This window comes from Pongo abelii, chromosome 4 (assembly GCF_028885655.2).
Source record: "Pongo abelii isolate AG06213 chromosome 4, NHGRI_mPonAbe1-v2.0_pri, whole genome shotgun sequence".
Taxonomy (NCBI): domain Eukaryota; kingdom Metazoa; phylum Chordata; class Mammalia; order Primates; family Hominidae; genus Pongo; species Pongo abelii.
This window is the reverse complement of record NC_071989.2, coordinates 103,323,499-103,338,716: the sequence shown is the minus strand read 5'-3', so window position 1 is coordinate 103,338,716 and position 15,218 is coordinate 103,323,499. Positions and strand designations below refer to the sequence as shown.

Here is a 15,218-nt window from a genome sequence, read left to right as displayed (position 1 = left end):
TATACTTCTTATGTTCCTTAGAGAAAAGTTCTATTCTAATATAATTAGGCTGCAAATTGGGTGTAAATAAGTACCCTTAGTTGTCTGTAGGTGTCCTTGATTCAAAGCAAAAATGGCACAGAAATAGTAGATATTCTTCTCTGGCTCCATTTTTTTATATTGACATCAGTGTATTTTGGGTTTCTGAAATGGTTTTTCAAAATCCTTCTGATCTCTTGTAGAAGTTTCCTTTTATCATCTGAGGCCCTAGGAATATAGTTTAGACCAATTCAGAAATTTGGAGATTAAGAATAATGTCTCTCTGGGAAAGAATAAAAATACTAAAAATTATACATAATTATTTCTCATGTTTTAAATTATGACTTATGAAAATTGAATCTGATGCGTTAAAAAGTTTAGAAGGTTTTGGGTTGTGGGTGTCATCCTTTTTATATGACTGTCTCATACTTGTTTTTGTTTAATTTAGATGGAAAATGGGTAAGGAACAATCTGAAATTCAATTTGGGAAGAATGTAGAGGTGGTAATAATTGGTAAATGGTAAGTGTCTACAATGCTAAATAATAAATTGGAATCTATTTTTACTTAATGATTGTTTTTACTCATTCCTTTCAGAAGAAAGATTTAATGGCATAGTTTTTTTTTTTAAATGTCAGACTATGGGTCATTACAAAATACCTTTTGTTATTAGATTTAAAGGTATCATTTTTTTTCCTTTCTGTAATTAGCTTCTATTGTCGTTATCATTACTATTTATTGTTGTTGTTCTTTTAGCTTTGTGGAACCTTTGTATGAACATATGGGAATATTATTTAAGGTTTCATAGCCTCAACTGGGGACATATATATCATACCTATATACGTTGTCTTTGAGGAATATCATTACCTTTATGGCATGACTGTCACTTTCTAACTCTTTTTAAGTGCAGTTGTTGCCACTTTTTATGCTTGATTTATGTTGGATAAAAATATTTTGGGTTGGTAGTAGAAAAACTTGAGTGAAAACATACAAAATGAATACTCTTATTTAAAAAAAGTCAGTTGAGATTGAGGAGAATAGTGGGAGGAGAGGTATAAGGCGGAAAGAATTAATAGGGAGTTGTATTGTGGAAGAATATTAAAGACATCTCCCTCTCTTGCAAGAGAGCTAGATGTTTCTTTGACATGTTAGAAATCCTTACAATCAAGGGAAATATCCAAAATAGAGGAGTATGGGGTTACGTGGAATCATTTTGGGTAGTAGGTTTTTACCCTTGGAAGGAAAATGGGTTTAAGTGGTACCTAGTAGATGGTTGGATCTCAATAAGGGTTTGTTTAGAAAATTGGTGAATGGACGTTTCCCTTTCCCCTCAAAAATAAAAATTAAAATTAAAAAAAAGAGGAAGTAGTAGTTTTTAGAGTTGAAAAGGGGCAGATTATTTTGTCTTTTTAAAAATTAACCTTCTGAAACTTACGTACATATATGTGTGTATGCATGAGTGAGAGAGGACCTCAGTGCTAGTGTATTGTGTTAAATGTTGCATCAAATGAAGAAGGAATTGGAAGAGAATAGAGGGTTCCATTGTAGCATGAATAATTGTAATTACATATGGAGACATACAGATACTGAAGGATATTTAATATTAGAATTGACTACCAAGAGAAAAATGGTGTTTGTTTCTATATAGTGGTCTTTAAAAACAACCTACTTAAAAATTCCTAATGGCTTCCTATTTGCTGCTGTATTTAACTTCACACTTGTCTGTTTGACTTTCAGGATCTGTAATCTGAGGCTCTATTTACATACCTAACCTAATTTTCTTCTCTATTAAGTCCCTTCTGATCCATTCAGCCTGGCTTTCTCACTGTTTCCTATACTTGTCACAACTCATTCCCACGTCTCTCACTTTGCTAATGCATTTGCCTCTGAGTAGAGCAATTTTCCTTCTTCGCTCCATTGTTAAGTCTTGTCATCTTCTATTAATAGAAGCCATTAATAACATCACACCACACACCTTTCCTTCTCAAAATTCCTATTGCACTTCCACTCATTACCCTTAGTTTAGCATTTGATTATTGAATGACTTATATGTCTTAAGTCTTTCTCTTGATTTAGATTATATTCTTTATATATTTTTTAATATCATGCACAGCAAATAGCTTGGGGGCTGCATGTAGTTTAGTAGTGGTTGGTTCTACCTTGTTTGTATACATACCCTCATGAATGTTGGGTGATAGAAGAGATGGTGAACTTCCTCTTTATGTAATGGTTGTGATCTTCTGTTTGTTTTTGATTTGAGACTGTTTTTGTTCCTTTTCAACTTGGACATCTTTTAATTTTTTTACTTGAGTGTCTCTTTTTGTCTCTTTTTATTGATCTAGATCAGTTGTCATCATCCTTGAAGTTATTTTCTTCTTTTTAGTCTGCAGGGTTTTTTTTAACCAAAGGAAACTGGCTTGAGAAAATTGTGAAATCAGCATTGAAATTTGTTACCTACTCCAATCAAGATTTGCAAACTACAAAAAAATCATTCTGAAGCTTTCACCTATAAATATATACCAAGATAATTTCAGATAAGGTAGTAGTTTCTAAAGCAAGAACATATGAAATATGGTGCTTTAAATTATATAATTATTGTAACTAGGCAAAAAAGTTACTTATCTGCCTATTTAGGGAATCTGGTTCTAGCTGTAGATAAATTGATTTTATGGTATCTTAATTTTTCTATTATTTTGAATCCTAACATTTTTTAAGTCAAAAAGATTAAAAAATATATATCTAACTTCTCAAACTTCTTTGGTCTCATACTTCTGTGTTAGCTTCTTCTTTGGATATAAAGGACTGTCAGTGTACCATGTCAGTGATTCATCTTTTTGGTACCTTTTACTCCCTTGAGCATCTGAAGCCTATAAATACTTAATATTTACCCCAGCTTTGTTTTACCTTTCTATGAGATTAGAGGAGCTGACAGAAAATACAAATGTTTCTTTTTTTCAACATTGAATTATGATTGAATTACACTTGTTTACAGGTAAGCCAGAATAAGTTGTGTAATCTTAAAATATGCTAATGTATTTAAAATTAATATATCTTAAGATTAAATGAAGAAATACTTTCTCTACTAATTAAAAAATCTTTTTATGGCTGAAATTAGTGTACAACCCTTTTGCATTATCCATTGCTTCCATTCAAGTTTAAACATTGTTTTTCTTTAGAGAAAGTACGGGTAATAATGGTACAGTAATCCTTATTGTGAAGAAAGTTAATATCTTGATTTATGTTTCACAGAAACTAGCATTAAAACAATGCTTTCTTAAACTTTCTTATCACAGTCACTGAAATTATTTGTGTTGGTGTTTTATCTGTGACTTGGGCTTATTCTACTAGATCTTGCTTTGTATAGAGTGGGAGAGTTGGATTGAGATTAGTATGTGTTTTGAGTCCTGATCAACAAGATCATTTGTATTTTAGCCAAAATATATAGAGAATGAATGTAAATAAATATAACTCAATTTCAACCTTATTAATTGATCATCTATAATTTAAGATACTAGGTCCTGGGGATGCGGCAGTGAAAAAAAAAATTCTTGCCTGCATGGAACTTACATTCTTGTGGGGTTGGGACCCAGAAAATAAATAGGATAAATAAGCAGAATATATAGTATATTAAATGTGACAAATGCTTTCAAGAAAAATAAAGCAATGGAAGAGGTTCAGGAAATACTGGGTTGTAGAGAGTAGGGGGATGGCAAGATTAAAATGTTAAATAGCATGTCAAAGGAAGGTTTCATTGAGGAAGTAACATTTGAGTACAGATTTGAAGAGGTTAAGGAATAAACTGTGTATATTCTAGAGGGAAGACTGTTCCAGAGAGAAGGAGTCTTTTCTTTTTCCAGGTTCCCTTTTCAGATGGCTAAGTTTGTTGGAAACTTTAGGGTTGGATAGGTATTACTGTAGATTCACTCAGGCTTTCTGCCTTGACAGAATGTCCAGCAAGGAAGTGAAGACTGCTCTAAAAAGTGCTAGAGATGCAATCAGAAACAAAGAATACAAAGAAGCTTTGAAACACTGTAAGGTAACCAGTATTTTTTTCTTCCACAATGAAAGTATGTTACCCATTTATAAACATTGTTGATTTGTAATATGTGAATTATTTACTGTCCAAACAACAAAAATGGTAAGGCCATTTAGTAGAACCATTAGAATGGTTGGACTTTTAACCTCCAGTTAGCAGGATAAACTACCTCTGCCAAACTTAATTTTCTCTGTATTGGTAACTTACCAAAACCAAGTTCTTAAAACCTGAATATCCCATAAATGTCTTTTGATGGTTGTATCGTGGAATGCTACTGTATCTTAAAGTTTTCATTGTTTAATGGCATATTAGTGTTCTATTTCTATTTGGTTTGTGGATGAGAGGACCAAGATTATAAAGCTTATTTTTATGCTGATGGGAATGTTTCCATTCAGAGGGAGAAATTGGACTCGGGGGAGAGACAGAGGGTAGTGGTAGGAGTGAAGTCATCAGTAGGTGAGAGACACACTGGGCTCCAGAGCTTGAGGGAGCCCTTTAATCCTTCTTCCATCTTAGCAGGAGAGAAGATAGGTGCCCATCCATACAGGGTTGGGCTTGTAGATTTGGTGGTGGGAAAAGCTTTCTTCTCTAATGGCTTCTATTTTCTTGGTGAAGTATAATATGAGACTGGGAGAAGACTTGGTTAGGAGGTTTGAGATAACAGAAGGTATGAAATGGTTTCTTTCTTTCTTTTTTTTTTTTTTTCATGGTGGGAAAACAAACTTGCTAGTAAGGATTGGAAAGATTAGCAGGCCCTAGTGATTGCCCATTTGAAGTTTCTAGCTATTAAAGTGAAATTAGTGAACTCCGCTGTAGTTTTCTCTCTTTGTATTCAGCTTCTTAGGTTTGAAGATGAGCATGATGGGGTTCAAGCATGGATGGAGAGAAAGATGAGAGGAAAGACATGCAAAGGAGTAGAGGTTGCAATGACAAGGGAGTGATGACAGTGGTGAGCCCTGGAGTGTAAGCTGGATAAGGAGGAATGAGAAATGAGAAGTGGGCTGATAGGCAATGGAAAAAGGGGTTAGGATAGAAAAAATTAGAGAAATCAAAGGTTAAAGATTTGTTACCATGGGAACACTACAGTAATTGAAGTGGGATGGTAGGAGAGGAGCAGAATAGTACTGTGCTGGAAATTCAGATTTTGGATGGGTGAGTAGTGTGGAGGTCACATAACTGAGAGGCCAGAGTGTTCAACGGGATGTCAACATGAATGTTAGAATGAATACAGGCACTGAGGTGGAAAAGAAGGATACAGAATTTTCACTGAAGGAAAAGGGAGTTAGGAAGTTGGTAGATTGTAGCAACAAGAAGGCTATTTTTAGTAGTATAGTTGGATGGCCTGAGCTTCAAAGGTAGTGGGGTTGCTGAAGGAGGAAGGAGCAGTAGAGGACTGTAGGTGACAGTGTGAGCAAGGAGAAGTCGTTTCTCACCTCCTAGGCCTGTGGCATGTGAGCTGTAAAAGAAGTCAACTGCAATCTGTAGGATGTACAGGGGAATTAGCCATGTTTTCATTGAGGCAGAATTTGGTGTGGTTAAAAGAAGGGTTAAAAATATGGAAGGAACTTGGCTGACCCAGATTGGGAGTTCCAGAGGGCACAATGAAGAATTTAGGAGAGTGGTAGGGAGGGAATTGGGCAAGACTCGGGGAAATACATGGCAATATGAGGATGAGTCTAAGGAGTAAACAGGTAAAGGATACCCTTGTGAGGTTTAGGTTTCTGGTGGTGACTGATGGAGCCCAGCAGGGATGCAAGGCCACGATAGTATTAATCTTGATATAGAAGAAGGTGGGCAGTATGTTCCAAGTGGGGACAGGTTATGGATGGAATACAAGAAGGGAAGAAGGACCGTTTCCTTCAGCACTAGGTTTATCTAATTGATGCACGTTTCAATTATTATATACAGGACCACCGTAGCTGTCTTCTTTCTGTAGACTTTCTGCAAAATTCAGATATGAATTCCACCAAATAGTTAATAATTTATACTAGAGAGACCGAATTAGAAAATGCAAATGGATAGCTAATCAGTTATAAATGCCTGATTACTAATGTATAGTAACCCAGAATATTGGTTGAGACTAAATGAATTTTTGAGTAAAGGAATGTTGCATTTGCTGTGGTTTTGTCTGTTCATCACCTTGTCTGCCTGTGGTGCTTTATCACATGGTATGAGTATCCCTTCAGGGAAGCCTTCTCCAGTTTGTGCAGAGTTCGGTACTTTTTTCTCTATGTTCTTTCAGAATCTCATACCTGCTTTCACCACATTGTTGATAATTATTTTCTTAAACATCCATTTCAGATTCTGAAAACCTGGTCATCAGGCAGATAGTCGGTACTTAACTAACTGCTGGTTGAGTATGACATTTTGTTCAGCAGTTAAGTGCCAGCCATTGTACCTGGTGTTGGGAACATAAGCATTAATAAGGCCCCAGTGTTTAGAGCTTAACTTTGGTAGTTACATCATTGTTGTGGTTTGTTAGGAGGCAGCATTATTATGTTGAAGTCAAAATAAATAGAGAAACGAATATTTAAATTGAATTTTATTTTGGGAAGCAAGAATTGCAATTTGGGGCATACACACACAGGCTAAGTGGTCTTTTGTATGTCTGAAGAACAGAGAAGGTTGGCCATTTTATTGGAAAGAAAAGTGTTATGTATTATTTTGAAAGAAAGCTCACTGGTACTAGAGAAGCTTTTGGGAGCTGGCAGGCTCTGATTGGTGAGTGACAATGGTAAGTAAAACTAGACTTAGAGTCATGGCAGCTACTGGGGAAAACTGGTCTTAGGGTTACAGCAGGCCCTCTCAGCAGCTGGGTTTTTGGAAAATTTAAATCTTGGAGCAAGTGCTATGAGGCCTGAGTACCTTTTCCCCCTGGTGCTCCCTTTACTCTGACTTAGGTGACAATGACCCAATTTGTGTAATCAGTGTGTTCACAGATAGAATGAAGCTTGTACTGCATATTAGGGACAGATTATTAGAAGTGTTATGTGGATGCACTCAAGTCTAATAATATGACTGGCTTAACTCATGGAAATGTTCTTATTTTCTCTAGAATAATGTAAAACCTTAAGAGGCTAATTTCATTTTAGCTACTGGTTTTGTTTTTCTTTCCCTAGAACATACTTGCTAACTGCTTCAAGCTATTTTATTTTACCTTAGCAAGTAGCTGTTATTTCTGAAAGCAATTATCTCTACATATAATTTTCATTCCAGTTGGCAGGTGTTGTTTAAACATTCGTTGCCACTATTTATTTTGAATATATTTGGTATAATCACACTGGGGTGAATCTACTTTCCTAGTCTTAATCTCGAGAAAAATCCATGTGTCTAATATGGGGAAACTATCATGGTGAAGGAAAATATGAGAGTTGGATTAAGTGAAATGAAATGGAGAACAGCTTTGTGAGTTTGACCAGTAGCAGTATGGAGACAGGCAGGATGATTGAGTAGTTACTGTTCTTTTTATACCCAGTATTCTCAAAGAGCATGGGGAGGCATTTGGTGGAGGTGTCAGTATCACTTGGGCAGCTTTGAAAAAACCACCTGTTATTTCAAAGCCATTGTGGTCACTCATACAGTCCAGCTCCTTCCCCTGAGGAAACTGAACACAGATAGGTTAAATGGCATCCTGAAGTTTGCCCTGTTAGTGGTAGATTCAGATTTCCTGACTCATAGTAGACTTTCTGTTATTGTTAGTTCATTTGCTTCCAAAATTTACTGACCTGCTCTTTTAATTTTTTTTAAATCAGACAGTGTTAAAACAAGAGAAAAATAACTATAATGCCTGGGTTTTTATTGGTGTTGCTGCAGCTGAACTAGAACAACCTGATCAGGCCCAGAGTGCCTATAAAAAAGCTGCTGAATTAGAGCCAGACCAATTACTAGCTTGGCAGGTATGTAGAAATTTTTTTTTTCTGTATTATGGGAATGGATTTATTTTTTTTGCATTTTTCAGAATACAGGTTTCAACATTAAACTAAGCATTTAAACCTACATTTGCCCCATGTAAGAAAAAATTTAAATTTATTGGTTTTCTAAACCTAAAAGTTAGTTTAGAAAAAAAGTGGTGCAAAGAATGTTGTTTAACACTATTTAACATCCTACCTAATGGATTATTTCTAATGTAAGCACTCAAATATAAATCTCTACCTTAGTTATATGTGCATATAAAAGACCACAATATTATTCTTTATGCTTACCTGAGGAAAAAGAAATGTTTTTTAATGTTTCCTAAAAATAAAATAATATAAAAATGTTAATGTTTCTATCTTTGAGTGCAAGTTAAATTCTTTTTTCTTACTTAGTGGCCTTAATGTTTTTACTTAGATTCTCCAACTTTTTCACATTTAATAACTTTGTTTAGTATGTCAATCTCACCTTTGAAACTGATTAATACGATGTAGTCGGCCCTGGAGAGTGTGAACCTGTTTGTCTCAGGTTCATGTGAATAAGAACTTGAGGATATCTGGTAACACACTTAGAGAAATTGCTGCTTTTATAGTGGACTGAGTGGTTTAGGATATCTGATCCTTCTTTAAAGCAAAAATGACAATTTTCACAGACTACTTGATTTTTTTTTTGTTTGATCATATCATAAAAGTAGTGTCACATAGATCTTAAAATTATATCTTCTCATCTCCCGCCCCCGCCCCGCCGAACCAATGGTAACTATGTAGCATGGTTATGCTAGTTAGCTTGATTATGGTGGTCATTTCACAGTGAATACATGTATCAAAACATCAAGTTGTACACCTTAAAAACATACAATTTTTATATGCCAATGATATCGCAATAAAACACTTTAAAACACATGCTGAAATTAAAAAAAATAGTGTCATATAGTAATCTTAGATGGTAAGATTGTAGAATAGCCATTAAAAGTGTTTATTATTGTGAAGCACTTCAAATAAATTTTCAAAAGAAAAGGGAATGGTATACCTCTTTGTTCCTGTCACCCATACTCAACAATATCCACTTTACCTGTGCCCTCTGACCCCCAGCTATTATATTTAGAGGCAAATCCCAGACAGATCATTCCATTTGTAAATTATAATCTTTTTCATAAATAATCTTTATAGATTATCATATTATTTAGCAAAATAAATGAATGTGAGAAGAGCAAATGTTTTAGGAAAAAGAATAATCATGAGTACTTCTTCTTTTAGGGGTTAGCAAACTTGTATGAGAAATATAATCACATAAATGCTAAGGATGACTTGCCTGGTGTTTACCAAAAGCTCCTGGATCTTTATGAAAGGTAGGAAATGTATGAGGAAAGTCCAGTTTCTTTCAAAACTTGCATTTTAATAAACTGATTAAAAATCATATAGAAGTATTCCAACATTTACTGGGAATTGGGAAGCTTTTTTCTTTCAAACATTTGTCACAGAATCTTTTGTGATTGAAATAGAATCAAAACACTACTAGTAAGAGGACTGACTAATTTTGGAACTTTGATATTATTTTCAGTCAATATAATAGAAGATAATATTTCTTAAACCTTTTCTTTTTTATGAGGAGCTCATTTTAGAAAATTTTACTGTAATATGAAAGAAGATATGTTCTAATTTAAAATAGTACCTGAAATTATTATTGGAATACTTAAATTTTAGTGTTTTAAGTCCTTGGTTATTTTTATTAATCAGATTCAAAATCCTTTTGTGTGTGTGTGTGTTTTGTTTTGTTCTAAGTGTTGACAAACTGAAGTGGTGTGATGTCTGCAAGAAACTTGTGGATCTATATTACCAAGAAAAGAAACACCTAGAGGTTGGTGAATGATTTTCTGACTTCTTTTAATAATAGATGGGCTGGGCGCGGTGACTCACACCTGTAATCCCAGCACTTTGGGAGGCTGAGGTGGGCAGATCACCTGAGGTCGGGAGTTTGAGACCAGCCAGACCAACATGGAGAAACCTTGTCTCTACTAAAAATACAAAATTAGCTGGGCATGGTGGCACATCCTGTAATCCCAGCTACTCAGGAGGCTGAGGCAGGAGAATCGCTTCAACCCAGGAGGCAGAGGTTGTGGTAAGCTGAGATTGTGCCATTGCACTCCAGCCTGGGCAACAAGAGCGAAACTCCATCTCAAAAAAATAAAATAAAATAAAAATAGATGGGGTTCTATGCTTTTGCTATTTTCATATATTAACAGATTAAAAATGTTTTTATTTGCAGATTTTACATTTTTATTGGCATTTTTACATTTTGGACAAAATAATTTAAAATCTCCTTCTTTAATAGGTGGCTCGAACATGGCACAAGTTGATAAAAACACGGCAGGAAGAAGGTGCAGACAACCAAGAGCTTCATCAACTATGGAGAAAATTGACTCAGTTCCTGGCTGAAAGTACAGAGGACCAGAATAATGAAACTCAGCAATTGGTATTGACTCATTTATTCCTCAAGTTTGTTCATGAAAATTGATCATTTAATTGAATTTAGAAAATGGAAACATAATTGATCATTGTCATTTTAATTTCCATTTCCCTAGTAATGTTGAGCATCTTTTCATGTGTTTATTTGCACCTGTATATTTTCTTTGGTGAAGTGTGTGTTCACATCTTTGCTCATTTTTTATTGGGTTTATTTCTTTCTATGGGTTTTTTTTTTTAATTTTTAATTTTCATAGGTTTTTGAGGAACAGTTGGTATTTGGTCATGAGTAAGTTCTTCAGTAGTGATTTGTGAGATTTTGGTGCACCCATCACCCGAGTAGTGTACACTGAACCCAATTTATAGTCTTTTATCCCTCACCTTCCCCTAAGTCCCCAAAGTCCATTGTATTATTCTTATGCCTTTGTGTCCTCATAGCTTAGAGTGAGAACATACAATGTTCCTATCATATGTTCACATATGAGTGAGAACATACGATGTTTGGTTTATCATTCCTGAGTTACTTCACTTAGAATAATAGTCTCCAGTTCCATCCAGGTTGCTGTGAATGCTATTAATTCATTCCTTTTTATAGCTGAGTAGTATTCCATTGTGTGTGTATGTGTGTGTCTGTGTCTATCTATATATATATCACAATTTCTTTATCCACTCATTGATTGATGGGCATTTGGGCTAGTTCTGTATTTTTGCAGTTGTGACTTGTGCCGCTATAAACATACATGTGCAAGTATCTTTTTTGTATAATGACTTCTTTTCCTCTGGGTAGATACCTAGTAGAGGGATTGCTGGATCAAATGGGAGTTCTACTTTTAGTTCTTTTTTTTTTTTTTTTTTTGAGGCAAAGTGTCACTCTGTTGCCCAGGCTGGAGTGCAGTGGTGCAATCTCGGCTCACTGCAACCTCTGCCTCCTAGGTTCAAGCAATTCTCCTGCCTCAGCCTCACAAGTAGCTGGGATTACAGGCATGTGCCATGATGCCTGGCTAATTTTTGTATTTTTAGTACAGATGGGGTTTCACCATGTTGGCCAGGGTGATCTCAAACTCCTGACCTGAAGTGACCCGCCCATTTCAGCCCCCCAAAGTGCTGGGATTACACGCGTGAGCCACTGAGCCCAGCCTACTTTTAGTTCTTTAAGGAGTCTCCACACTGTTTTCCATAATGGTTGTACTAGTTTACACTCCCACCAGCAGTGTAGAAGTGTTTCCTTTTTACCGCATCCACACCAACATCTATTTTTTTTATTTTTTGATTATGGTCATTCTTGCAGGAGTAAGGTGGTATTGCATTGTGGTTTTGATTTGCATTTCCCTGATCATTAGTGATGTTGAGCATTTTTTCATATGTTTGTCAGCCATTTGTATATCTTCTTTTGAGAATTTTCTATTCATGTCCTTAGCCAACTTTTTGATGGGATTTTTTTTTTTTTCTTGCTAATTTGTTTAAGTTCCTTATAGATTCTGGATATTAGTCCATGAATTACATTGGAAATAGGACATTCAATGATGATTCAATGGATGCTCAAAAAAAAAAAGGATTGTATGTTAGACAAGGTATTTTGTAAATGTACAATTTTAAATTCACAGAGGCTCTTCTAGATAAAGTCAGAATTATTGGCCTGTAGTCTCATACAGAGTCTGGATGGAGTGGAATTGGTACTCATGGTATCAGAATTTCATTCTCTTGTGTTCATAAGAATCTGCAATACATCAGTAACTTAATCACTGTAAAAAAGAAACTGAATTGGCTTTCACAAAACTGCTTATGGTGTCTAAAAAGTTATACCTTTAAAGGTGTGTTTCTTTACACTTCTGAACTAAGAGTACTGAATTACTTTGAGGTTTAGCAATTCCACTGTTTAGAGTATTTATATTTAGTATTTAGAGTAAATTTAGTATTTAGTATATTTATATTTAGTATTTTTCACCTAGAAAAAAAGTCTTTATGGTGCAGATTTTAAAGTAATTGAGAAGAATTTTTGGAAGACTAAAAAATAATTGGTTTTGAACCACATTTGGAAAATATATCTGTCATTCTCCTTTTTTTATTTGTAACTTTAAAAGTCAACTTTATGTCTTATTATAGTAAATAGCTACTTAATGTACATTTGTTAAATTGAGTAGAATTTTTAAATAAACAAATATAGACTATATAGGATAGGAAGTTCATTTCTTTGTATATGTGTTCATTTATTCACTCATCAATTTGTTTATTCAGAAAATATTTATTGACTAACTATTATGTGGCAGGCAGGGTCCTAAGAGCTGGGGATAAAAATGTGAGAATAAGATTTCTTTTTTGTGTGTGATAACATGATTTATCTGTGCATAGATTCAGTTGTGGAAAAAATTGAGCAGTGACAAAATTAGGTAGCTTAGCAGTTTCTCTTAAATTGTATAATATCATAATATAACTTTATTATTTTCCTTAAAATAGTGTAGGTTACCAGAATATCACACACATTTCAAAATAAGTAAAATAACTTTTTGGATGGTCTATCCTACCCTCCTCCATGACAGAGAATTAATTGTACTTATGATTTTAAGAATTGATTTCTAACTGGTAGTAATAGATAAAAGGATGGGGGGATTTATTGTTACCTACCTTGAATACTGAGTATTTAGAAAAAAAATGTATTACAGATTTTTCATTTGGAATAATTTTATTACTGTTTTTAAAAATCTTTTATGCTAGACTGTTTTGAGCTATGTTCCTTCTTTGTAAGATTGTTAACTTTATCAGGGCAGCAAAATTTTACTTATTTACATAGACTTTATACCATACTTTCCAAAGAAATTTGAGATATTGAATTACATTATGGCTTTTTGGTATTAAGTCATGAGTATTCATTTTAAAATGCAGAACGTGTAGCCAGCTGAGTGGTATGAAGTGCTTTATACCACTTGCCTTGGATTCTAGTATTGCTGTTCTTATTCAAGACATATTTAGAAGGCCTGTTGGCCTTCAAAGCCAGTTAATACTGCATAAGAGAAGTGATGGAATGTTCTTCAGAGTCAGCTAATACTGCATAAGAGAAGTGATTTCATAACAGTTCAGTCATATCTCTGCTTTTCTTTTACCAAAAGTATCACCCAACTTTATAACTGTTTTTTAAAGGTTGAAGATTTGCTATCATTGAAGATATTTCAAAGAACGTGCTAGTGATTTCAGAATTGTTTTAAAAATGATATGTGAGCAGTAGCAGCTATACTAGCATATAAGACTACACTCTGGTTGACTACTTTGTAGGAGACAGCAGGCACTTGGAAGTGCGTTTTGTTAAATTAATGTTGTTAATGTATAGTTGTTACTTACCAGTTGAGTGCAGTTTGCTGGCCAGTTGGAGTTAGAATGCATTCCAAAACTTACATATACATTTTTTTCCTCATTGAAGTTGTCAGGGTCAGACTGTAGAATACATTTGCAGTTAATTGAAGGTGTAGTTTGTGTAAGAGAGTCTTATACATTTAATCATTTGTCATTTAAGTATGATACAGATGATAGCTTTTTTATTTGTTTCAGCTTTTAACTGCTTTTGAGAATGCACTGGGATTATCAGATAAGATTCCTAGTGAAGATCACCAAGTACTTTATAGGCATTTCATTCAGAGTTTATCCAAAGTAAGTTGATTTTTTAAATCTCTAATGTGACTGGTATGTATTTCTAATCAGGAAAGTGTTCATAAATACATTTTACTACTACTAGAATGTTGTGTATTTTGCTTTTATATTTTCAAGTTTCCTCATGAGTCTGCTAGATTGAAGAAGGCCTGTGAAGGAATGATAAACATCTATCCTACTGTACAGTATCCATTAGAAGTGCTTTGTTTGCATTTAATTGAATCAGGTAATTTCTTCCTTATTATAGTGTGTGTCCTAGAGGTGTGTGATTATGTGAGTGATGTTATTAATCAAAAAATGTTTTAGTGTCTACCATGTTTAAGGTGTTGTTTCTGTGTTTCTGGACATAAAAATAAGTATAATGTGTAGTCTTTGTGTACATGAAAAGACAAATATAGGAAAGTACAGTAATACAGAAGAATTATGGGTTGCCAGATTTATTGTTAGTCAGTGAAATCTTTTTAACGGTGGGAATTGGAGGGGGTCTTGAATTTAACTAGATAAACAGGAGTAGGGGAAATGTATTCCAGCTGGCATGAGCAGAGATGTGGAGCTGGGTGCATTTTTTAGGAATGGTAAAATAGGTTTGCTTGCTATAGTGGAAGAAATAACTAAGATATATTTTGGCTAAATAGGTCAGGCTATATTACACAGAGCTATGAATATCACAGAAAGGATTTTTGGAAAGTTTAGCTGCCTCAGTGTTGATGTTATGTCACAGTGTCATAAGAACACTTATGAATACTATAATATTATAAAGTAATTAAATTCCTGAGTCTCCTTTTTTAATGAAATAGAGCATATTCAAGTGGGAGAATTTGTCTCTGTGTATACTTCATGCTCTTGTATCTTCATGTACTTTGTTTGGGAGGAAGAGAGAAGTGATGACAACTAGCTTGCTGGGAGTTGGCTAACCTGTAGCTGTGGATGTCTTGTGTCCAGGGCTGGTATTCCACCAGTTTACAAGAGGTTGGCTATATTGGTTTTTCCACTAGCCTCTTTCCTTTTGGTCAGTATCTGTGCTGAATAGATTTTTTTTTTTTTTTAAATAACCTGAATTTCATGCCTTATTCTCTTGAGGTGAACAAATTCACAGAAGTTAGTCACTGAAATAGAAATATTAGTACATACACCAGTGTGGTAGTGATTGTCA

General features: G+C 34.5%; 1 protein-coding gene across 1 annotated transcript in view; it reads left to right on the top strand.

The window, feature by feature from the left end:
* The window catches only part of SKIC3 (SKI3 subunit of superkiller complex), a 96,269-nt gene that overhangs the window by 3,927 nt on the left and 77,124 nt on the right, over positions 1-15,218 (top strand). Inside the window, exons 2-10 of the mRNA XM_024247087.3 lie at positions 467-538; positions 2,400-2,555; positions 3,962-4,052; positions 7,805-7,948; positions 9,221-9,312; positions 9,746-9,821; positions 10,296-10,436; positions 13,967-14,065; positions 14,183-14,291. Coding sequence (XP_024102855.1) covers positions 3,963-4,052; positions 7,805-7,948; positions 9,221-9,312; positions 9,746-9,821; positions 10,296-10,436; positions 13,967-14,065; positions 14,183-14,291 — 751 coding nt within the window. The 5' untranslated portion in view covers positions 467-538; positions 2,400-2,555; position 3,962. The remainder of the gene's footprint in view (positions 1-466; positions 539-2,399; positions 2,556-3,961; positions 4,053-7,804; positions 7,949-9,220; positions 9,313-9,745; positions 9,822-10,295; positions 10,437-13,966; positions 14,066-14,182; positions 14,292-15,218) is intronic.